This window comes from Erythrolamprus reginae, chromosome 12 (assembly GCF_031021105.1).
Source record: "Erythrolamprus reginae isolate rEryReg1 chromosome 12, rEryReg1.hap1, whole genome shotgun sequence".
In the NCBI taxonomy this organism is placed as follows: domain Eukaryota; kingdom Metazoa; phylum Chordata; class Lepidosauria; order Squamata; family Dipsadidae; genus Erythrolamprus; species Erythrolamprus reginae.
This window is the reverse complement of record NC_091961.1, coordinates 27,396,884-27,422,266: the sequence shown is the minus strand read 5'-3', so window position 1 is coordinate 27,422,266 and position 25,383 is coordinate 27,396,884. Positions and strand designations below refer to the sequence as shown.

Here is a 25,383-nt window from a genome sequence, read left to right as displayed (position 1 = left end):
GCAATAGGCTGGCTCTGTTAAAAAGTGCTATTGCTAACATGTTGTAAGCCGCCCTGAGTCTAAGGAGAAGGGCGGCATAAAAATCGAATAAGTAAAAAATAATAAAATAAAAAATAGAGAAGAGTAGAGTAGAATAGAATAGAATAGAATAGAAAATAAAATAGAACAGAAAATAGACTAGACTAGACTAGAATAGAATAGAATAGAATAGAATACATATTGGAATGAAGAATAGAATAGAATAGAATAGAACAGAGAACAGAATAGAATAGAATAGAACAGAAGAGAAGACAAGAGAAAACAAGAGAGGAGAAGAGAAGGAATAGAATTTCATTGGCCAAATGTGATTGGACACACAAGGAATTTGTCATTGGCACAAAAGAAAATATAAGTTCACCAAGAACCATAAGGTACAACACTTAATAATAGTCTGGCACAATTAAGCAATCAAATCATATCAGGAAGCAGTCAACGTAGTTCAGGACCAGGGTGGGAGTCTGATTCTCAATCATTTGCAAAGCTTAGCAGCTCTTTGCCAGCGCGACCAAGAGTTGTCAGAAGGATAAATGTTAATATTCAAGATTCCTGGCAGGATTCTCTGCCGGGGTTCCCTTGAGGCTGCACCCAAACTAGCTCATGATTCATCTTGAGATAACGAGAATGGAAACATTTCCAGCAGGAGATTTTGGGGTGGGTGGGTGGCTTTACATTTGCAGCTTGTCAAGAAGGTGGAGAGAAAGTTGTATTTGCTTCAATTCCCTCGGGAGGTGCTATGTACCAAACGTCTCCATTATTTTGTCCAGTCTGTACCCATAGGTTTTAAAGGCAGAATTGCTTCTCTTCACTACAGCCAGTAAAATGCTGCTAAGAAAAAAAAAAACCTCCTACCACGCTGTGGGCGTGACTTATTTTGTGGGCGTGGCTTGCCAGCCATGTGGATAGGTGGGAGTGGCTTGATTATCATGTGACCAGGGATGGCTTAAAGGCAGTGATGGGCTCCTACGGGAACAGTCAGGAACGCAGTTCCGGTAGCAAAATTTGGAGCTCCACCCCAGAGCACCCAATTTGCACTGAAAGATGTTGAAACAAAATGCACAAGCCACGCCCACAGTGTGGTAGTAAAAATTTTGGTAGCCCATCACTGCTTAAAGGTCACTCACATCAAAGGTTAGGATTAGGGTGCCTGGCCTCTCCTCGCCTCAAAGAGATACAGTTTCCCTATCCGTTTACAATTACCGAACATCCAAAATATACTTTTTAATTCTATTTATATATTCCATTTGTGTACATACATATACAAAAAGTCAAAGTCAGTAAAGCAGTCACGAAACACAAGGATCAGATAATCCTCCACAATGCCCAAACCCACAGGCTGCTATTTATAGCAGCCTCACTAATTACTACAGCCCCACCCAACCACAGGTGGCCTCATTTTCTTTGATAATCTCTCAGTTGTTGCTGCGTATGCATCGCTCTCCGCATGCGTGGCTGTATCATTAATTCTTGTTCTGAATCCAAGGAGGAGCTAGATAATTGATCTCCTTCTGAGCTGTCTGCCACACTCTCCTCCTCCCTGTCACTCAAGTCTTCTTGGTCAGAGGAGCCTTCATCAGCAGATTCCACCAGGGGCAAAACAGGCCTGCAGCATGTGGATGTCTCCTCCACATCCACAGTCCTTGGGGCAGGAGCTGGGCCAGAGCTAACCACAACACTATATAAACTGTATGCAGTGTTCCCTCTAATTTTTTTTTGGGGTGGGCGGAAAAGTATAGTGTCTGAGCGGCAGTCCCTTTGGGACTGGGCAGCACAGAAATAATAAACAAACAAACAAACAAACAAACAAACAAAAAACCCATCCTGTTTTGCCTAAGAGAATTTCAAAATAAAATACTGTACTGTGTGTCTATAACAGTGAGCTCATAATAGGGCAACTCTATCAATATCAAAATGCCACTTAAATATAGTTGAGCTAGTTTCAAACTAGATTTTGATTTTCTTTCTCTCTTCCTTACTCCCATTCTTTTTCTTTCTCTTTTCCTTCCTCTCTTTTTTCTATCTGTTTCTCTCTCTTCCTCTCTCTCTCCTTCCCTCTCACTCTTTCCCTCTCGGCTTCTGGGCAGGTTTGGAAAACTCTGAGTTGATGATGATTTTTAAGTGAGCGATTGCTCACTGCTCAGCTTAGAGGGAGCTATGACTGTATGTGTATGTACACAAACACACACGCACGCACAGCTCTTCTAAAATTATACCCAGAGCCTAGATAGGAAAAAAAGAAAAAAAATCACTTTTTTTCCTACCGGTTCTGTGTACCTGACCATATCCATAGGAGCCCATCCCTGTGTATGGGCATCAGAAAGATTTGGGGATCCGATTCTGACAAGTTACTCACAGGCGAAGAAGAGCCGAAACTTATTTCGCTCTTGTTTGCAAGCACAAAGAAGAAACATGGGGAATATTCTTACTTTTCCTCTCCTCTTTTGTCCTTTGCACTTTTTTCCCTGCGCAAATTGGATCCCTAAGGACCCTTCCATATTTAATGCTCTAAAGCCTCTAGCTGAATCAGAAGTTGGGAAAGGGCGGGTGTGTATGTGTTTCCTTTTGTTTGTGCAGACTGCAACAGTGTGCTGTCTCGGCAAACTCTGTAATTGGAAGCTTTGCTGGACAAGAATTGGTATTCAGGCAAGAAAATTTTACCCCGAGCCACAAGAAAAAGGGGGGAAACCATGGCTTTTGCAAATCGTTTGCATCTATTTAAGCGACACGAGGAATTCACGGGTCTTGCTTTAGGTTTTCCAATAATGTGGTGAGATTCCAACCCTGCACGCCTTAATCTTGAACGATCCAATAATAGGCGCCTCTATTAAATCTTGCTGGGGTTGCCTTGTTTCCCCCGTAGAATACACAACTCCTTTTTATTATGAAGGTCTTGAAAGCCCAGGCTGAGTAGAGTGTTCCATTAACATTCCTCCTGCAGCTCAGCAGGTGGAACTATCCGACTGACTTATCTGGACTTAGAAACTAGTAACTCCAGGCTTGGTTAGTTGATAGTTGGAAGGAGAAAAATTCCTAAGAAGAGGTGTGCATAAGCGCACCATCATGCCTACCATCCCTTTCCTACTGTCTCCATTTATTATTATTATTATTATTATTATTATTATTATTATTATTATTATTATTATTGCTTATATCCTAAGATTTTTATTAATATTGCTTCTTCATTGCTTATTTGACCCCTATGACAATCATTAAGTGTTGTACCACATGATGTACGCTGAGAGCATATGCACCAAGACAAATTCCTTGTGTGTCCAATCACACTTGGCCAATAAAAATTCTATTCTATTCTATTCTATTTATTAGATTTGTATGCTGCCCCTCTCCATAGACTCGGGGCGGCTCACAACAGTGATAAAAACAGTACATAATGACAAATCTAATAATTAGAATCTAAAATAACAATAAAAATAACATTTAAAAAGTCTAAAAAGCAAGGAGCCCCAATATAAAAAACATAAATACAGTCATATCATGCATAAAAACTACATAGGCAGGGGGGAGATGTCTCAGTTCCCCCACGCTTGACGACAGAGGTGGGTTTTAAGGAGTTTACAAAAGGCAAGGAGGGTGGGGGCAGTTCTAATCTCTGGAGGGAGCTGATTCCAGAGGGTCAGAGCCTCCACAGAGAAGGCTCTTCCCCTGGGTCCCACCAGACGACATTGTTTAGTCGACGGGACCTGGAGAAGACCAACTCTGTGGGACCTAACTGGTTGCTGGGATTCGTGCGGCAGAAGGCGGTCTCGCAGATATCCTGGTCTGGTGCCATGAAGGGCTTTATAAGTAATGACCAACACTTTGAATTGTGACCGGAAATCGATTGGCAACCAATGCAGACTGCGGAGTGTTGGAGTAACATGGGCATATTTGGGAAAGCCCATGATTGCTCTCGCGGCTGCATTCTGTACGATCTGAAGTTTCTGAACACTCTTCAAAGGTAGCCCCATGTACAGCAGTCGAACCTCGAGGGGATGAGGGCATTTACTTGTTCTCATTTCCTGTGTTCATGTCCTTGTTTATTTTTTATTTTTTATTTATTTATTTGTCAAACACATAAAGGATAGTAGTTTGTACAAACATAACATAACACAACACAACACAACAAACATAACATAACATAACATAACATAACACAACACAACACAACATAACAAACAGAACAGAACAGAACAGAACATAATTCTTTATTGGCCAAGTGTGATTGGACACACAAGGAATTGGTCTTTGGTGTCAGAAATAATTTTTTATTATTACGTGCTCGTGTATTGCTGTGGTTGAAGGTGAAGTAGTCGTTAACAGGAAGGACATTTTGGTGTATGATTTTATGAACTACAGTTAGATCAGATCGGAGGCGACATAGTTGTAAGTTGTCTAATTGCAGTATTTCACGTCTGGTGGAATAAGGTATTCTGTTGGCAGCGGAGGAGTGGAGGATCTTCTGTTATCTTGTACATGTTTGAAAAATTAAATAAGTAAATGGAATAAATAAAATATCTAGAAAGGGAGGAATGAGGAAAAATAAAAACAACAGCAACCAGGAAATCACGGGGCCGAGCAGCTGAAATGGAAGAAGGAAGCTGAAATAACCTGGCCAGGTCTAAGCAGATTGGCAGTCTTGCTAAGAAAGACTCATGGTTGCCCCAAAGGTGCTTTCTCAAGAGGCAATATCCTATTAATATCCTATTAATATCCGGTTAAAAACAGGTAGTTAATATCCTAAATAATTGGTATCCTGCAATTTTCAAATTTTTCCTGGTGGAGGGAGGGAGGGAGGAAGGAAAAGGAAGGGGGGAGGAAGGGAGGAAAAGGAAGGAAATCTGCCCCCTCTCCCTCCCTCAACACACTCTCTCTCTCCTCTCTTCTCTTGCTTCTCTTTCTTTTCTTTTCTCTTCTTTCTTTCTGTCTTTCTTTCTTTCTATTCTCTCTCTGTTTCTTTTACCTTCCTTCTTTCTCTCCCTCTTTCTTTCTTTCTCTCTCTCTCTCTCTTTCCTTTTTCTCTCTCTCTCTTTCTTTCTTCTTTCTATTCTCTCTCTTTCTTTTACCTTCCTTCCTTCCTTCTCTCCCTCTTTCTTTCTTTCTCTCTTTCTTTCTTTCCTTTCTCTCTCTCTTTCTCTCTCTCTCTTTCTTTCTCTCTTTCTTTCCTTTCTCTCTCTCTTTCTTTATCTTTCTTTTTATTTCTCTCGGTCCCTCCCTCCCTCTCTCCCTTCCTTCCTTCCTTCTCCCCCTACGAACCAATCCCCCACCGGCGCTCCTTTCTCCCTCGCCCAGCCCTCTTCCAAGATGCGGAGTCCTAAGGAAAAAAAGCTGGGATGAGCATCCCACTTCCAGGTCCCGGCCAGGGGTCGCACCTGGCGGGGAACCCGCGCACAGCGGGGTAGGGGTGTGGGTGGGTGGCTCCCCTTGGAGGGAGTCGGAGCCTGTGTGGACGTCTCCTGCAGGGTTCCACCCCTCCCCCTCCGCGACGCGAGCCCCCGACCGCGGCACCGGTTGGGTTAACGCGCGTGGGAGGGAAGGAGAGCGCGCGCTCCCACCGCCGCCGCCGCCGTTCCCGCCGCTCCGGCAGTTGTCCTTCGCGCCGGGCGCTTGCCTGTGCCAAGTCTGCCCGGTCGCTGTGGCTGTCCCGGGCAGCCCGCGTCGTGTGGTCAGCGATGGAGACGCTGCCATGACAACCCGTCGGTGGGCGCGCGCGGGAGGGACCGCGGAGCCGAGGCGCCCGGCGAGCGGGGCGAGAGGCGCGCGGGGGATGCCAGAAGCGGCGGCGGCGGCAGCATCCTCCTGCCCGCCTCTCCCGCCCGCCCGCCTCTCGCCTTAAGCAGCCGCCGTCGGCTGGCACTGCCGCTTCCCAGCAGCCTTTCCCAGCAGCGGAGCCGGACAGCCGGAGGAGAACCGAGACCGCAGGGCGGCTGGAGAACCCGGGAGCGCGGGCGCGCAAGCGGTGGGAAAGAAGCCCCAGCCGCCGGGGCGCCTCCCGTTTCCTTGGACTCCGCTTCTCGAAGCGCCCCGCTTACACCTCGCCTGCGGCGTGGACTGACTCGCCCTCTTCCGGGGTGGTGCGCAAAGTTTTGCCGCCGGAGCCTTGCAGCCGCTTAGTCCGTTTTTTGGGGGAACCTGGACCGAGGAGGATAGTTTGGAGCTGCCCGCTTGTCCTGGGACGTCCGGCTCCTTCTGCAGCCGCCTCGCCCCCCCCCCCCCCTCCCGGCGCCTGGCATCGGACGCTCCGCCTCTCCGGAGCTGGATTTCTCCCGAGCGCCCCGCTAACTGTCGAGCATCCTCAGCCCTTCGCCTCGGAGAAGCGCCTCGGGCTTTGCTTTGGCACCGCGCTCGCCGCCGCCGCCCCGCCGCTCCCGGCGCAGTCTACCTTAGCCTGGAGGGACGTCTGGGTATCCCCAAAGGATGGGGGTCGGGGGGTGCTTGGTTTTGCCCTGGCGGTGCCTGGTAGTCGTGTGTCTGAGGCTCCTCTTCCTTGTGCCCGCAGGAGTGCCGGTGCGCAGCGGTGATGCCACCTTCCCCAAGGCCATGGACAACGTGACGGTCAAGCAAGGAGAGAGCGCCACCCTCAGGTAGGAGCAGATTGCTTCGGGGCTACTCTGGATAACCTCGGGGGTCTCTTGCTGTTGGGGGTGTGGGGGGAGGGCGCGTTTTTCACTCTGGGAGCCGCCGGGAATCAGTTGGAAACGGACCTCTTCCATTGTCCCAAGGCAGCAGGAGCTTCTGATAGTTGCGCTGCCCAACCGCGGACTTGCGATGTGGTACCCGAGCATGGAGTTGCTTGCTTGCTTGGCTGGTTTGGAGAGGCATATTCCGGCGAGGTTGCAAAAACCGTTGCCTCGGAGGGGTGCGGGGTGGGGACGTTGCAAGACCTTTCCAGGCTGCTGTGGTCTTGTTGAAGACGCTTGTTGTTATTGCTTGCAAAGGAACGTGATTGTTGCAGCCGTAGTGGCACTTAAAAACGAGAGCAGCATGAGACGAGAGAGAAGGGTGAGGACTTTCCTGCTTGTGGTTTTAAAAGGATGGGGCGTTGTGCAGTCTGCTTGCTGAGTTTGTGGATACCTTTAACGAGTTACATGCTTTTTAATGATTTATATTTTCTATATTATATTTATATTATATGATCGTGTTATTGATTGTACGCTGCCCAGATTTGTGGCCCAGAAATCGAATAAATTAAATTTAATTTAATTTAAAATAAGTTCTGGAGATGGGTTGAGTGCCAACCTGAGCAAGGATGATGTCTTGGGGTGGGGGGGCATATTTGTGAACTGATGGGTGAGAAAAGTAAGGTCTCCCCTGCACTTATACTCTTCCTCTCCTCTCTCCCTGCTCCCCAATTCCTGTTTCTGGTTCTAACTGGGGGGGGGGGGGGTTGGGAGTATTTTGATGTCTCTCCCAAGATTGCATCGATTGCTCAAAAAAAAATAAAGGGAACACTCAAAGAACACATCCTAGATCTGAATGAATGAAATATTCTCATTGAATACTTCGTTCTGTACAAAGTTGAATGGGCACAACAGCAGGCGAAATTGATTGTCAATCGGTGTTGCTTCCTAAGAGGACAGTTTGATTTCACAGAAGTTTGATTTACCGGGAGTTATATTGTGTTGTTTAAGGGTTCCCTTTAATTTTTTTGAGCAGTGTTTTTTCTGCACCCATCTGTTAATATCAAGCCAGTCTTTGACTCCTGGAGCAGCTCGGATGAATTCCTATAGGCTTGTTCCCTCTTCTCTCGCACACGGTTTTTATTTTGCACTTCTTGGCTGAGAAAGAGATCTAAAAGGGTGCATAAACCTTTCACTGTGGGTGTGGGTGTGAGTGGTTGTGGGTGGGTGGGGATCAACCATGCAGAAAACTTTCTCTGAGTAAATGTACAAGCATGGGACTTCTGCAAAGGAAAATATAGGTAGATTATTGCTCTAATGAGATCTCCCAAAGCACCTGCGAGCTTGCAAGGAGCAATGGGCTAAACGGGTGGTTCCCAACATTTTTTTGGCCATGTCCCACCTAAGCATCTCTAAAATTCTGATATCCTCCCCCCCTTTTCCCAGTGACATATAATTCTTCGAGTCTTGTCTATACATATCCTGTATTAAAAAGTGTGGCTAAGGTTTAGAGCAGCGATGGCGAACCTTTCATTCCTCGGGTGCCGAAAGAGTGTGTAAGTGTGCTATCGCGCACACCCATAATTCAATGCCTGGGGAGGGCAAAAACAGCTTCTCCGCCTCCCGGAGACCAAAAAGCCGGGGTGGCGCAGCAGGTAGAGTGCTGCACTGCAGGCCACTGAAGCTGACTGTAGATCTGAAGGTCAGCGGTTCAAATCTCATCACCGGATCAAAGTTGACTCAGCCTTCCATCCTTCCGAGGTGGGTAAAATGAGGACCCAGATTGTGGGGGCAATAGCCTAGCTCTGTTAAAAAAGTGCTATTGCTAACATGTTGCAAGCCGCCCGGAGTCTAAGGAGAAGGGCGGCATAAAAATTGAATGAATGAATGAATGAGTGAGTGAGTGAGTGAGTGAGTGAGTGAGTAAGTAAGTAAGTAAGTAAGTAAGTAAGTAAGTAAGTAAGTAAATAAATAAATAAATAAAAAACAACAACAGCCTGTTTCCCAACTTTTGGTGGGCCCAGTAGGCTTGTGTTTCGCCCTCCCCAGGCTCCAAAGGCTTCCCTGGAGCCGGAGGAGGATAAAAATATCCTCCCCTCCCCTGGAGGATCTCTGGAAGCCAGAAACACCCTCCCAGAGCCTCCGTGCAAGCGAAAAATCAACTGGCCAGCACACACATGCATGTTGGAGCTGAGCTAGGGCAACACCTTGCGTGCCAGCAGATATGGCTTTGTGTGCCACCTGTGGCACCTGTGCCATAGGTTCGCCATTACTGGTCTAGAGCAATGATGGTGAATCTTTACGGCACCAAGTGCCCAAAACAGAACACATGTCCATGGGTTAGAGAATCAGAAACCCAAAGATCAGTTGGGTGACGCACATGCTTGTTTTGGGCTGTTTTCAGTCTGTTTTGGGCCCGAAAAATGACCCATTTTTGGTGCTCCGGCACCTGCAAAGACTACCTTAATGGCAGACATGTGTGTGCTGGAAATCATAAAAGCAGCTGGCAATGGCTTGGGTTTGGGATCTATGTTGGTAACCACTGGACTAGACAAGAGGTCTTCAAACTTGGAAACTTTAAGACTGGTGGATGTCAACTCCCAGAATTCTCCAGCCAGCTGGAGCTGAAGTCCATAAGTCCACAAGTCCACAAGTTGGTAAGTTTGGAGGCCTCTGGGCTAGACTCATCATCTAGAACAGTGATGCCGAACCTATGGCATGGGTGCCACAGGTGGCACGCAGAGCCATATCTGCTGGCACGTGAGCCATTGACCTACAGGGGGTGGACAAAAAAATGGAAACCCCTTGAAAAATCATGAAATCATCAGATTTGTGAAGCTCCCTTCGAACAGTTTTTGTGGAAACTGGGTTCTGTATGTGTCTATTGAGCTCTGCAGTGATTTTAGGAGCTGTGGGCTTTTTGTCAGTTCTAGCCAGACATGTCCATCGGCCATTTCTCATCATGCAACGTCTTACGCTTTGCTTTTTTTTCCAGTTGTAAAGATAAATTTTCTGAAAGATCTCTTTGGATATGCCTTTCCATTTCCACTACCTCCCCACCCAATGATAGCCCTGTGCAATAGGTGGCACCCCAAATCTTCTCGTGAGCTTTCATGGGCAAATGAGGACAACTATTGAAGGGAGTGATCATTCAATTGCCAACAGTAAACTTAAATATGACACAAAGAAGGGGAAGGAGAGAGAGAGAGAGAGAGAGAAAGAGGGAGGGAGGGAGGGAGGGAGACTGATTTAACCAGAAGTAAGGTCCACTGGACTCCGGAATTTATTTCTGCGTGGACAAATGAGGACAAATATAAGCAGCTTTTTGTACTCTACTGATGGTTTATCAAAAGGAAAAAACCATCCCAGCGACTGATTAGGTCCCACAGAGTGGGCCTTCTCCAGGTCCTGTCAACTAAACAATGTCAGTTGGCGGGCCCCAGGGGAAGAGCCTTCTCTGTGGCGGCCCCAACTCTCTGGAACCAGCTACCCCCAGAGATTAGAACTGCCCCTATCCTCCTTGCCTTTCGTAAACTCCTCAAAACCCACCTTTGTCGTCAGGCATGGGGGAACTGAGATATCTCCCCCGGGCCTATAGAATTTATGTATGGTATGTTTGTATGCATGTCTGCTTAAAAATGGGGTTTTTAAAATATTTTAAATTGTAAATTATTAGATTTGTCATGAACTGTTTTATTGTATTGTGAGCCGCCCCGAGTCTACGGAGAGGGGCGGCATACAAATCTAATGAATGAATGAATGAATGAATGAATGAATGAATGAATGAATGAAAGAATGAATGAAAGAAAGAAAGAAAGAAAGAAATTCAATTGTCACCAGTAAACTTACATATTGCACAAAGAAGGGGAGGGGGGGGAGAGGGAGGAAGGGGGAGAAAGAGGGGGAGGGAGAGAGAGGGGGAGGGAGAGAGAGGGGGAGGGAGAGACTGATTTAACCAGATGTAAGGTCCACTGGACTCAGAAATTTATTTCTGCATGAACAAGTGAAGACAAATATAAGCAATACTCTACTGATAGTTTATCAAAAGGAAGAAACCATTCAACTGCCACCAGTAAACTTAAATATCACAGAAAGAATGGGAAAGAGAGAACGGGAGAGAGAGGGGGGAGAGAAAGAAAGAGAGAAAGAGAGAAAGAGAGATTGATTTAACCAGAAGGTCCACTGGACTCAGGAATTTATTTCGGCGTGGACAAATGAGGACAAATATAAGCAGCTTCCTATACTCTACAGATGGTTTATCAAAAGGAAGAGACTCTTCAATTGGCACCAGTAAACTCAAATTACATGCACACACTCACACCCCCTAAATGGATTTAACACTAATTGTTGCACCTCTTCGACTGTAGCTATTTTCTGAATAAGGTGAGGAATCACAAGTAGGATTGTCAGCCAACCTATTAGAGAGGATCCTAGGCATTAGATCCTTAAGACAGGTGAGGTCAACTATGTTGTAGGCTCTTGCTCTCTCATCAGCGATGACCAAAAATTCAAGAACAACAAGTCACGTTCATCATTTGACTTTGTTCTTCATTATATTTTGTTTATGGGCCTATTTCCGGGTGTCTTTCAAGTCAAGGTTTCCAAGATTAGGAAAGGAGACATACGTTGGTAATGCTACAACTGAGTTTGGTTGTGGTAGCAGGACACACTTCAACAGATGAATTAATCTTAGCACCTCTGTTTCCCAACTGTGGAGTGGACCTCTCTTGAGAATCTGTAAGGAGAGTCCAGAGTGGTATGAAATTACTTTGGTACAATGAATCCACCTTTTCCCCAAGGGTTATTAGATTGCTTCTGTTGTCCATTTGTGTCCATTTTTGTGTTTGGGATGTTAAGGGAGATGTGTAAACCAGGATTGCGGACAAAGAGGAAGCCCTCTTTTACTATTGGTTTGTTGTTGTTGAACGAGGTGTATTTTGTGAATCTAGCCCATCTGGAGACAGTTAAGCTGGAGACAGTTCTGGAGAATTCACCAACAAAAAGATATTGATAAAATTGAACGGCTCCAAAGACAGGCTACAAGAATGGTGGAAGGTCTTAAGCATCAAACTTATCAGGAAAGACTTTATGAACTCAATCTGTATAGACAATGAGCCGGGGTGGCGCAGCAGGTAGAGTGCTGTACTGCAGGCCACTGAAGCTGACTTGTAGATCTGAAGGTCAGCGGTTCAAATCTCATCACCGGCTCAAGGTTGACTCAGCCTTCCATCCTTTCGAGGTGGGTAAAATGAGGACCCGGATTGTGGGGGCAATAGCCTGGCTCTGTTAAAAAGTGCTATTGCTAACATGTTGTAAGCCGCCCTGAGTCTAAGGAGAAGGGCGGCATAAAAATTGAATGAATGAATGAATGAATGAATGATAGTCTGGAGGACAGAAGGAAAAGGGGGGACATGATCGAAACATTTAAATATTTTAAAGGGTTAAATAAGGTTCAGGAGGGAAGTGTTTTTAATAGGAAAGTGAACACAAGAACAAGGGGCACAATCTGAGGTTAGTTGGGGGAAAGATCAAAAGCAACGTGAGAAAATATTATTTTACTGAAAGAGTAGTAGATCCTTGGAACAAACTTCCAGCAGACGTGGTTGGTAAATCCACAGTAACTGAATTGAAACATGCCTGGGATAAACATAGATCCATTGTAAGATAAAATACAGGAAATGGTATTAGGGCAGACTAGATGGACCATGAGGTCTTTTTCTGCCGTCAGACTTCTATGTTTCTCTATCTGTTCTGTTTTTCATTTTAATGTACTGTATTGTCTAAACCCCCCAAGGAGGTCAATTGTGTAAGCGGGTTAAGTGTGTTGAAGGAATGAAGCTTCTGAATCCGTGAAAGTAGACTCAAATTTTGGAAATGCCCATTGCAGTTTCTTAAATGGATGCAAATTTTGGAAGATAAGAGGAGACCAAGAGCTGTGGGAGGCCCCGCTCCCTTTCTCAATGGCCCATTTGTTGGTCCTCCCAGCTGCTAGCTCATCATTTATCTCCCCCCTTTTCCCCCTTGGACAGAAGGACCCATTGGGGTAGGCAGACAAATCACACACCACTATTCATTGGGGGGAGCCATCTTCTCCATGGACTCTTCCAAGGGTCTGGTACGAACTATTCCTTTTCTTGACGTAGCCGGAGGGAAGATGATTAAAGTTTTGAAGCCAGGGCAGATGGAGAGGCAATGAGAGAAAGAGAGAGATGGGTAGCCCAACCATGGTGGATGTGTAGGGAGTTTAGAACTGAACTGCAGTCCATTCTCTCTCTGTGTCTCTCTAAAACAACGGTTTCCTTCATTGATTTTTCAGTTATGTAGAAAGCAACTATTAACAAGCTGGCCATTTAAGCTGGAGACAGATTACATGGGTCTTTCTCTCTCTCTCTCTCTCTCTCTCTGTGTGTGTGTGCTTGTTTGTTTGTTTGTTTGTTTGTGTGTTTAAGGGAGAAGGAAATGGAGAGAGAGAGGGAAGAGAAGAGACAGACAGACAGAGAAGAGAAAGACAGAAAATGGAGGAAAGAGAAAGACAGACAAAGGAGAGGGAGAGAGAAGGAGAGAAAGAAAGAAAGAAAGAAAGAAAAAAAGAAAGAAAGAGGGGGGAGGGGGGAGACATACAGAGAAGAGACAGACAGACAGAGAAGAGAAAGACAGAAAATAGAGGAAAGAGATATACAGACAAAGGAGAGGGAGAGAGAAGGAGAGAAAGAAGGAAAGAAAGAAAGAAAGAGGGGGGGAGGGAGGAGTCATACAGAGAAGAGAAAGACAGAGAGAAGATACACAAAGAAAGAGAAGATAGAAGGGATAAGAGAAAACACAGATAGACAGATAGACAGACAAGACACACCCACACATATACAGAGAGAGAGAAGAGAAAAGACAGACAGATGGAGAAGAAATACAGAGAGAGAGAGAGAGAAGAGAAAGAGAAAGGGAGAGAGAGAAAGAAAGAGAGAGGGAAGAGAAGAGACAAACAAACAGAGAAGAGAAAGACAGAGAGCAGAGAAAGAGAGAGAAGAGAGAGAAAAGAGAAAGACAGAGAAAGAGAGAGGGAGATATATAGAGAGAAGATAGAGAGAAGAGAAAGACACAGAGAGAAGACACACAGAGAGAAAATAGAGAGGGTAATAGAAATGCACAGAGAGAGAGAGAGGAGAAAGACAGAGAGAGAGAAGAAAAAAGACAGAGAAGAAATACAGAGAGGGAAAGAGAGAAGAGAGAGGAGAGGAGTCAGAGAGAGAGAGAGAAAGAGAGAAGGAGAGAGAGAAACAGAAATGAGAGCTAAAGGTAATTTGATAGAGACTCCTTGGCTTCGAACCTATACACAGATACCATCTATTATTTCTGCCAAACAGATTTTAGTTCTTGCCTCTGAAGTCACGCAGCTGAACCTGTCGAGAGGTAGAAGAAAAGCTATTTGCATAGAGCTGTGGAAGGAAAAACCTCAATAAGGAAGAATTGTCTGCTTGCTTTATTCACTCAGGCTGTGCAAAGAGGCGCTTTGAAATTTCGAGCAGCCCCCTGTGCAAACCATTGCTTCCCGAGTACTTTTGACTACCCTTGAATAGTTACAACAGTTGTGTTTGTGTGGGGGTCCTTTCCCCCTTCTTCCCCATTTTCATATAGCTGCTCTGGAAGAGGAGAGGGAAGGTTGTTGCATTTCTTCGATATGCAACAACATGCGGCCACTTCATTTTTTTTCTTTAAAAAAACCCGACCATTATCAGAATTATTGTAAGAATGGCTCAGCGCTTCAAAACGCACCTGGATTTAAATAGATGTCAAACCGTGGTTTATTGAATAAACCGCGACCGGCGGGGTTCAGTCGATTCGCTAAATCCTAAACGGTCGACTTAGAAACAATGGCTTGTAAATAGCCGAGACAAAAACCAAACAATTGCGCACCTGAGCTTAGCGTCGTCTGAGGATACCTGAATTGTACACACGTAGAAGAAAAGAAGGGATCTTACTTAAAAGATTACAAGGCAACCCAGGACTGTGTTGGGTTAAAAGCTAATGCAGTTCTAGGCTAGAGGGATAAAATCACGGTCACATGATGTGTTAATACCACTTTGTAGTGGCTTGGTAAGGCCACACTTGGAAAACTGCATCCCGTTTGGATTGCCACGCTGTGAAAAAGACTCTAGAAAAAGAGTGCAGAGAAGAGCAACAAAGCCTCCAAAAGTTGTAAAGATAAAAGTTGTAAAGTTGTAAAGAGCCTTCTCTGTGGCGGCCCCGACTCTCTGGAACCAGCTCCCCCCAGAGATTAGAACTGCCCCTACCCTCCTTGCCTTTCGTAAACTTCTCAAAACCCACCTTTGTTGTCAGGCATGGGGGAATTGAAACATCTCCCCCCTATATAATTTATGTATGGTATGTTTGTGGGTATGTCTGCTTAAAAATGGGGTTTTTTAACTATTTTAAATTTTAAATTGTATATTATTAGATTTGTTATGAATTGTTTTATTGTGTTGTGAGCCACCCCGAGTCCACGGAAAGGGGCGGCATACAAATCTAATAAATAATTAGGTGAATGAATGAATGAATGAATGAATGAATGAATGAATGAATGAATGAATGAATGCTCCAACACTGGAAGTTTTTAAGAAGATGTTGGATAACCATCTGTCTGAAGTAGTGTAGGGTTTCCTGCCTAAGCAGGGGGTTGGACTAGAAGACCTCCAAGGTCCCTTCCAACTCTCTTGTTATTGTTATTGTTATGATTAGGGGACAGGAGGCTAAAAGGTTGACTCACCCTTCCATCCTTCCAAGGTGGATAAAAAGAGGACCCAGATTATTGGGGGCAATATGCTGAGTCTGTAAATTGCTTAGAGAGGGCTGTAGAAGCACTATGAAGCGGTATATAAGTCTAAATGCTATTGGTTTAAAACATATAAAGAACGACTGCAGGAGCTGGGCATGGCTAGTTTATTGAAAAGAAGGACCAGGGCAGACAAGCAAGTAGGATGCTTGGCTGCATAGCTAGAGGTATAACAAGCAGGAAGAGGGAGATTATGATCCCACTATATAGAATGCTGGTGAGACCACATTTAGAATACTGTGTTCAGTTCTGGAGACCTCACCGTCAAAAAGATATTGACAAAATTGAACGGGTCCAAAGACGGGCTACAAGAAGGGTGGAAGGTCTTAAGCATAAAACGTATCAAGAAAGACTTCATGAACTCAATCTGTAGAGTCTGGAGGACAGAAGGAAAAGGGGGGACATGATCGAAACATTTAAATATATTAAAGGGTTAAATAAGGTCCAGGAGGGAAGTGTTTTTAATTGGAAAGTGAACACAAGAACAAGGGGACACAATCTGAAGTTAGTTGGGGGAAAGATCAAAAGCAACATGAGAAAATATTATTTTACTGAAAGAGTAGTAGATCCTTGGAACAAACTTCCAGCAGATGTGGTAGATAAATCCACAGTAACTGAATTTAAACATGCCTGGGATAAACATATATCCATCCTAAGATAAAATACAGAAAATAGTATAAGGGCAGACTAGATGGACCATGAGGTCTTTTTCTGCCGTCAGACTTCTATGGTTCTATGTTTCTATGATAGCAGTACAGTAGTCCCTCACCTATCGCTGGTGTTACGTTCCAGACCCGGCCGCGATAGGTGAAATCCGCGATGGGGAATTTATCGACTGATAGTACTTATTTAAGTATTTATATTGTAATTGTTTGGTAAGCTTTCATTGTTTTAAGTGTTTATAAACCCTTCCCACACAGTATTTATTTTAGATACAGTATTTAAATACAGTATTTACAATTTTAGATATATTTTTTTTGAAAAACCTGCCGATCGAGTTCGGCGGGCTGTTTAAATCTGCCGATCGACTTCCTCAGAAACCCGCGAACCAGCGAAGATCTGCGAATGATTTTTATCATTAATATTTCTTGAAAACCCGCGATGAAGTGAAGCCGCAGTAGGTGAAGCGCGGTATAGTGGGCGACTACTGTATTCCAATATCTCAGGGGCTGCCACAAAGAAGAAGGAGTCAACTATTCTCCAAAGCACCTGAGGGTAGAACAAGAAGCAATGGGTGGAAACTAATCAAGGAGAGAAGCAACTTAGAATCAGGAGAAATTTATTGATAGTTGGAACAATTAATCCGTGGAACAGCTTGCCTGCAGAAGTTGTAAATGCTCCAACACTGGAATTTTTTAAAGAAGATGTTGGATAACCCTTTGTCTGAAGTGATGTAGGGTTTCCTGCCCAAGCAGGAAAGACCTCCAGGGTCCCTTCCAACTCTTGCATTCTGTTATGCTGTAGATGAGGAAAATCAAATAAAATCCAGCATCCAACCCATTAGATTGAGAGCCTTTGGAGCAATCTTTTCAGGGGAAAAAAAAAGAAACACAATTAAAAAGAAAAGGTTTGTGAACTGCCATTGGATCAGTAGCCACTTTTCAAAGATACTTTTCAGAGTGGCTCTCAGCATTGAAGTGGGTTTCAGCCTCTCCTAGAGTTAAAGTAACTTAAAGATCTTCTCTCTATAATGTCTTGATGCTATAACACACCAGGCCATATTCCATGCAGCTTCTCACTGGTTCCCTGCGGTCCAAAAGGCATCACCTTGAATTGGAAGCTGACCAGTGGGAAATTGAATGCAGTTTTTACATTCGTCCCCCTCCCTGATTCGGATGTGATAGCATGCTTCTCTCAAATCTAGCTTGGTAAATATCTTGCCTTTGGTCAATTGGTTCGACAAGTCTTTCATGAACGGGGTAGGACAGTGGTTCTGAGCCTGGGGATCGAGACCCCTTTGGGGGTCGAATGACCGTTTCACAGGGGTTGCCTAAGACTAAGGGATAAAGACAAATTTCCCCTGGTGTTTGGAACAAAAGCTTCAGTTCTGGAGCCTTGGAACATATTTTTACAATCCAACCAATCAGGCAAAAATAATAATAATAATAATAATAATAATAATAATAATAATAATAATAATAATAATAATAATAATAATAATAATAGATGGTAGATAAATCCACAGTAACTGAATTTAAACATGCCTGGGATAAACATAGATCCATTGTAAGATGAAATACAGGAAATAGTATAAGGGCAGACTAGATGGACCATGAGGTCTTTTTCTGCTGTCAGTCTTCTATGTTTCTATGTTTCTATAATAATAATAATAATAATAATAATAATAATAATAATAATAATAATAACAACAACAACAACAACAACAACAACAACGGTGACAACAACAATGACAACAATAACAATAACAATAATAATAATAATAATAATAATAATAATAATAATAATAATAATAATAATTTATTAGATTTGCATGCCGCCCCTCTCCAAGAACTCGGACTGGCTCACAACAACAATACACCATATACAAATCTAATGTTAAAAAACAATTTAAAATCCTTGTTATACAAAGAAAACAATCACACAACCTAACAGACCATACATAAAACCATAATAGCTAGGGCTATATCAGTTTCCCGATGCCTGGCGACATAGGTGGGTCTTCAGGAGCTTTCGAAAGGCAAGGAGGGTGGGGGCAGTTCTAATCCCTGGGGGGAGTTGATTCCAGAGGGCTGGGGCCGCCACAGAGAAGGCTCTTCCCCTGGAGTGTCCCTCTGACCGTCCTGTCAATCATTTTAAAGCTCTGTTGGGAGAATTGGGGCTAGACTTATGGTTGGGGGTCACCACAACATGAGGAACTGTATTAAGGGGTCGTGGCATTAGAAAGGTTGAGAACCACTGGGGTAGGTGTTCTGCACACATACCACATTTATCCCAAGGAAGTCAACACTGTATGTATGTATGTATGTATGTATGTATGTATGTATGTATGTATGTATGTATGTATGTGTTCGTTCATTCAGTCAGTCAGTCAGTCAGTCAGTCAGTCAGTCAGTCAGTCAGTCATTGTATTTATTTGCCTTTCATTTCGAAGCAGACTCAGAGCAGCAATAATCTGACACACACCCACACCCCTGTCTTTCTTCTCCTTGAGTAGTATGGTATACAACTGTTATAAACAGCACAGGAATTCTACAAGCATATTACCACTGTTAGAATGAAAGAAAAACATTGCATTACCTACAACGGATTCATAACCTCAAGGGACACATTATGCCTTCTTTTTCTGCAAAACCAAACAAATCATTTTTTTCTTCCTCTCCGCCATCTCGGAAACAAGGCCGTTGCTACCAATAGCAATTTTTATTTTTATTTTTCATTTTGCGGCTCCAGGCTTTTGAAGGCACCTCACCTGGATTGGTTTCAGGACTGCAGTCTTATCTTTTTGCCAGCAGATGGCCAACTCTGATACTTTATTTTCACACGCAGATGGTCTCTTTTTCTCCACCCATAACTTGGAAAGAAGACATACAGTTTGCAAAGTCTGAGAAATAGGCATATAAACAGGAGGGATGAAAATGGTGCTTTCTCCTTTCTTCCTCTGATTTTTTTCCCAGATGGAAGCTATGATTCCTTCAGTAGATTACACGGGTCCACAAAAAAATGTAATCATCGCAATTGACCTTGTAATTTCCTGAATCATTTTCTTGTTCTGATTTCAAAAAATGCATATAGTTTTTCTGTAGCAGCTCTAGTTTGCATGGAGCAGCATCATTATTATAAGGAATAATAAATATACTGGCGACATTAAGAAAGCAGTAATCTACATATCAAAAATAATGTAGAGTGCTGTACTGCAGGCCACTGAAGCTGACTGTAGATCTGAAGGTCAGCGGTTCAAATCTCATCACAGGCTCAAGATTGACTCAGCCTTCCATCCTTCTGAGGTGGGTAAAATGAGGACCCGGATTGTGGGGGCAATAGGCTGGCTCTGTTAAAAAAGTGCTATTGCTATAACATTTTGTAAGCTGCCCTGAGTCTAAGGAGAAGGGCGGCGTAAAAAAATTGAATGAATGAGTGAGCGAGCGAGCAAGCAAGCAAGCAAGCAAGCAAGCAAGCAAGCAAGCAAGCAAGCAAGCAAGCAAGCAAGTAAGTAAGTAAAAAAATAAATACATAAACAAACAAACAGACAGACAGACAGACAGACAGACAAACAAACAAATTACTGTCCTAGGCAGAGCGGCGGTGCAGATTCAATTCTAGGGCTCCAAGGGCAGGCTACTCCTAACTGTTGTCGAGGGGGACTCCCACACACTTTAGTAGAGTGGCTGTACGGTTGTACATAGCACAGATTTGCATAGTTGCCACTGATTGGCTAGCCTAGCAGCGGGGAAAATAAACTGCTGTCACTGGCCAGCCAGCTTCAGGGAAGCCCTTAAAAGCGGCTTCCCTGCAGTTTGCCAGCATTAAATATTACTTTTAGCTACAGAGAAATAAAGGTGCTGAACTGCTCCTACATTTCGCCTCCTCGTTCCTGTGCAATCTAACACCCTTCCTTCAGTGGGATTCTTTTATAACATTGCTGCTTTCTGGTAGTCAGTGGAAGAGGAGTGGAAGAGTAGAAGAGTTGCCAATGTTTTCTCTCCTAAATCTCTCCCAGTTTCCTGATTATGCTCTTGTACTGATGCCTTATCTCTACTTTGCAAGCACTCACTGCCTTTTAATCCTTCATGTTTATTTTTAGTCTCCTCCTCCTCCTCCTCTTCTCGTTCCATTCCCCACTTCTGCATTTCCTGCCCTCCTTTGCAATCACTTTGCTTTCAGCCATTACATCTGGCTCGGCTCTTTGACTCCGTTCCATGATAACTTGCGGCCAAATATCCTTGGGCTTCTACTTGCCAAATCTCTTATCCAAGTTATCTTTCCAAATCTACTGCCTGATTCTTGAGTTCAGGCAACTGAATAGCCGGAAAGGTGACTCAGTTAAAGCAGAATTGATGGGTTAGATAGGTTTCTGCCAACCTGGTTTTCTTCTCAATCCTTCTCCAGCTCAGGAACACTGGGACACTCGAACACAGGACCTTCAGTCTGGACTTAATCTTGGCTAGTCTGGGCCCATAGCCTGCTGGAGTAATGTTTTGCAGAAGCTAGCCACCCAGATAGCCAAAGCAGCTAACCAACCTGCCTCAGACCAGGATATCAGAGACCTCACCTACAAAAAGATATTGACAAAATTGAACGGGTCCAAAGACGGGATTCCTGCGACAGAAGGCGGTCTTGCAGATACCCTGGTCTGGTGCCATGAAGGGTATGATCTCGTAAGTTATAATCTTGTAAGCAACAAGAGATATACTGAGCAATTCTATCCTAATCGTCTTCCTCCATCCCCCATCAGGTTTGTCTTGATCCAGGTATCTTTCTGGGAAAATATAAGTTCAATTAAGACTCTGCAATTTTTTTTGAGTGCCTTCCAATACTGTATTTTGCTTCCTCCCTAACAGCCTACACACATTCTCTGTATTCAGAAAAAAAATATAATTATCTTTGGGAATGTTAAATATCAGAGCTAGCGCCAACGTTCCCTCTCTTTTCCATTGAACTATCTTGTATCTTTGGAAGGAAAATAATTCATCCCCTCCCCTATAACTCATCATGGAAACCAATTATAGGAAGCCTATAAGTATATGTGCTTAGATCTATTTTCTTCCCTATAATTTCTTTAAAACCTTTTGAATTCTTGGGTTGCTATCATTTCCTATTTGTTCTCTCTTTTTGCCCAAACCTCAGCGTGTTGAATTGCATAGATTCAAAAACATCCACGTTAGGGTAGATACCAGATCAGAATTCAAGAGCCTGTAAGCTATAAAGTGATTAGTATCACTGCATGCAAGAACAAACTCCAGATTGTGTAGCTAGGTCAAGAGACAATTCACAGCTGAAGTTTGTGTACAGCATTTTGATTTCATTAAATAATTTGAGAGGAAAGAAGAGGCCCCAAGCTCAAGTTGGATGGGAATTTCTCTCTCTTCCTCTCCTTTCCTCTCCTCTCTATCTATATCTTTCTTCCCTCTCTATCTCTCTTTCTCTCTCTCACTCTTCATTCTTCCTTCTTTCTCTCCCTCTCTCTTTCTCTTTCCTTCCTTCCTTTCCTCCCTCTCTCTTTTCCTCTCTTTTTCTCTCTCTTCCTCTCCTTCCTTCCTTCTCTCTCTATCTTTCTCTCCTTCCTTCCTTCCCTCTCTCTTTCTCGCTCTTCCTCTCCTTCCTTCTTCCTCTCCCTCTCTCTTTCTCTCTCTTTCTTTCCTTCCTTCCTTCCCCCTCTCTATTCCTCTCTCTTTCTCTCTCTTCCTCCCCTTCCTTCATTCTTCCTCTCTCTCTTCCTCTCTTTTCTCTCCTTCCTTCCTCTCCTTCCTTCCTTCCCTCCTTCCTTACTGTAAGCTTCCCTAAGGCAGTGATGGCGAACCTATGGCACGGGTGCCACAGGTCGCATGCAGAGCCATATCTGTTGGCATGGAAGCCGTTGCCACGGCTCAGTTCCAATGTGCATGTGTGTGCCGGCCAGCTGATTTTTGGATCGCACAGAGGCTCTGGGAGGGCATTTTTGGCTTCCAGAGAGCCTGTGGGAAGAATGGTGGAGGATGTGCAGAAAAAACTATGGCTGCCAACCTGCCTTCCACTGAGGACCTGTATACTGCACGAGTCAAAAAGAGGGTGAAGAAAATATTTACTGACCCCTCGCATCCTGGACACAAACTGTTTCAACTCCTACCCTCAAAACTTTGCTACAGAGCACTGCACACCAGGACAACTAGACACAAGAACAGTTTTTTCCCTAACGCCATCACTACGCTAAACAAATAATTCCCTCAACACTGTCAGACTTTTCACTAAGTCTGCACTTCTATTTCTACTAGTTTTTCTCATCATCCCTATCATCCTTTTCTTCCCACTTAGGACTGTATGACTGTAACTTGTTGCTTGTATCCTAAGATTTTTAGCAATATCTTCATTGCTTATTTGACCCCCATGACAATCATTAAGTGTTGTACCACATGATTCTTGACAAAGGTCTCTTTTTTTAAATGTACGCTGAGAGCATATGCACCAAGACAGATTCCTTGTGTATCCTATCACACTTGGCCAATGAAGAATTCTATTCTATTCTATTCCATTCCATTCCATTCCACTCCACTCCACTCCATTCCATTCTATTCTATTCTATTCTATTCTATTCTATTCTATTCATGTTTTTACTCTCCCCTGACTCCAGGGAAGACTTTGGAGTCTGGAGAGGCCAAAACATGAGCCTTCCCACCAGAAGTTGGGAAAAAGGCAATTTCTGGCCTCCAGTGGGCCTCCGGGGTGGCGGGGGGCAGTGTTTTTGCCTCCCCCAGGTTTTAAATTATGGGTGTAAGCACTGCCTGCCTGTTCTTTCAGCATCTGGGGAAAAAAAGGTTCACCCTCACTCGCAACTTTCTCTCTCCTTTCTTAAAATAAAATTCTACGGAAGTGAAAATTAAAATAATAATGATATTTTGAGGGACCGCCAGATCGATCTGTATCACCACTTATAATCCAGAAATAATTGCACCGGAGCCAGGAAAAACAATGTTATATCTCCTGGAATCAGTAAGCGTTGATTGTGTGAAAATTTGCACCTCATTAAAAAGGTGTAAACCTTCCCTTGGTCCAGATGGAAGGCTTAAAAATCTGTAGATCTTATTGCCTCCTTTCTCCAATCAACACCTTCTCCCCTTAACTTTTGTGTTGGAAAAGACTTGCACCCGTTGTACCGCAGACACTCTTTCTACCTCATTATTTGGGATGTCTGTCTCAGGAGGCAACGTAGACTCCTCCTATGCAGCCCAATCTGTCAAACTTATTAAGACATAAAGTAAAAGGGGAACTGTTCCAGCGAAGGGCTACAAAAACATTTACTTCCACAATGTGGGTGTGGCTTATTTTGTGGGTGTGGCTTGCTGGCCATGTGACCAAGTGGGAGTGGCTTGATGATCAGGTGATCGGGGCTGGCTTAAAGGCCATGTGACTGGCTTAAAGGTGGCCAACTTGACGTCACTCATGTCAAAGGTTTGGGTTAGAGTTAGGGTACCTGTCCTTGGCATTGAGCAGGCGGCTTTTGCTGCTGGCTCCAGCTGCTGCTCTAGGCGCCGGAGCGAGATTCGGTTGCTGTGCATGTGCAGCAGCGAAAATCTCATACATGGGCATCCTTCCGGCCCGAAAAATTGCTGGTTTCTTTGCTTTCGCATGTGGGCGGCAGCAAAAAACCCAGTAATTTTTACCAGAATTGCACCATTGGCAGCAATGGAGCTAACCTACATGCTCCATTGTCGCCTCTGGAACGGTGTTCCCACCATTCTGGCACATAGCCCATCCCAGGCAATATGCTGATTCTGTAAACCGCTTAGAGAGGGCTGTAAGAGCACTATGAAGCGGTATATAAGTCCAAATGCTACTGCTACTTTCTTCATTCTGCAGAGGAATGGGTCTCTGCACCCCCAAAAAGTATCCTGATCACAGAATTGCCTTAAAAAGGGTTCTCTGGAGATCTCCCTACAGATAAAAAGTTCTAAGGAAGATTTTTTTTAAAAAAATGCCAGCAAACGTTTGCAATATGCTTTGGTAAGGAGGCTTTATTCCTTAATTACAAAAAGCTGCAACCTTCTCAATTAACCAGGGATAGATCCTATTTTCTGATAAATGTCCTGGATGAATCAGTACTCCCATTTAAAAAAGAAAACAGTGTGTGCAGGACTTATTAAAACTCTTAAGCAGGAGATATTAAAAGAGAGCTTGTCCTGACGTTTGACTTTCATTCCAGGTTTTCTACAAAGTCAATTTCCAAGGAGAAAGAACGTTTTTAGGTGTAAGGTAGAATGTAGTCTTTTGTTATGTACCTTGCCGTTGGAAGAAATATCTCTCTGGTTCAGTTTTAACTGCTATTGTTAAGTGCTAAAGAATGATGGAAGGAACCTTGAGTTGATCATTTAAACTAGGTAAAGGGGACAGAGATGTAACGGCGAGTATTCTGAGCAGAGCCAGGTTACAAGCGGTGTGCCACAAGGGTCTGTTCTGGGTCCTATTCTTTTTAATATGTTTGTGAGTGACATAGGGGAAGGTTTGGTAGGGAAGGTTTGCCTATTTGCCAATGATTCTAAAGTGTGCAATAGGGTTGATATTCCTGGAGGCGTCTGTAATATGGTAAATGATTTAGCTTTACTAGATAAATGGTCAAAGCAATGGAAACTGCAGTTTAATGTTTCCAAATGCAAAATAATGCACTTGGGGAAAAGGAATCCTCAATCTGAGTATTGTATTGGCAGTTCTGTGTTAGCAAATACTTCAGAAGAAAAGGATTTAGGGGTAGTGATTTCTGACAGTCTCAAAATGGGTGAACAGTGCAGTCAGGTGGTAGGGAAAGCAAGTAGGATGCTTGGCTGCATAGCTAGAGGTATAACAAGCAGGAAGAGGGAGATTATGATCCCGCTATATAGAATGCTGGTGAGACCACATTTGGAATACTGTGTTCAGTTCTGGAGACCTCCCCTACAAAAAGATATTGACAAAATTGAATGGGTCCAAAGACAGGCTACAAGAATGGTGGAAGGTCTTAAGCATAAAACGTATCAGGAAAGACTTCATGAACTCAATCTGTATAGTCTGGAAGACAGAAGGAAAAGGGGGGACATGATCAAAACATTTAAATATATTAAAGGGTTAAATAAGGCCCAGGAGGGAAGTGTTTTTAATAGGAAAGTGAACACAAGAACAAGGGGACACAATCTGAAGTTAGTTGGGGGAAAGATCAAAAGCAACATGAAAAAAATATTATTTTACTGAAAGAGTAGTAGATCCTTGGAACAAACTTCCAGCAGA

The 25,383-nt window shown here is 43.8% G+C and overlaps 1 protein-coding gene across 5 annotated transcripts in view; it reads left to right on the top strand.

The window, feature by feature from the left end:
• LOC139174663 (opioid-binding protein/cell adhesion molecule homolog) overlaps nucleotides 1-25,383 on the top strand; it is a 532,821-nt gene that overhangs the window by 101,871 nt on the left and 405,567 nt on the right. For 3 of the 5 annotated variants that reach the window (XM_070765162.1, XM_070765161.1, XM_070765160.1), the window contains exon 2: nucleotides 6,530-6,614. In XM_070765162.1, coding sequence (XP_070621263.1) covers nucleotides 6,571-6,614 — 44 coding nt within the window. In that variant the 5' untranslated portion in view covers nucleotides 6,530-6,570. Of the gene's footprint in view, nucleotides 1-6,447; nucleotides 6,615-25,383 lie in introns of those variants that run through there. The other 2 variants (XM_070765159.1, XM_070765158.1) reach the window with 1 other exon arrangement.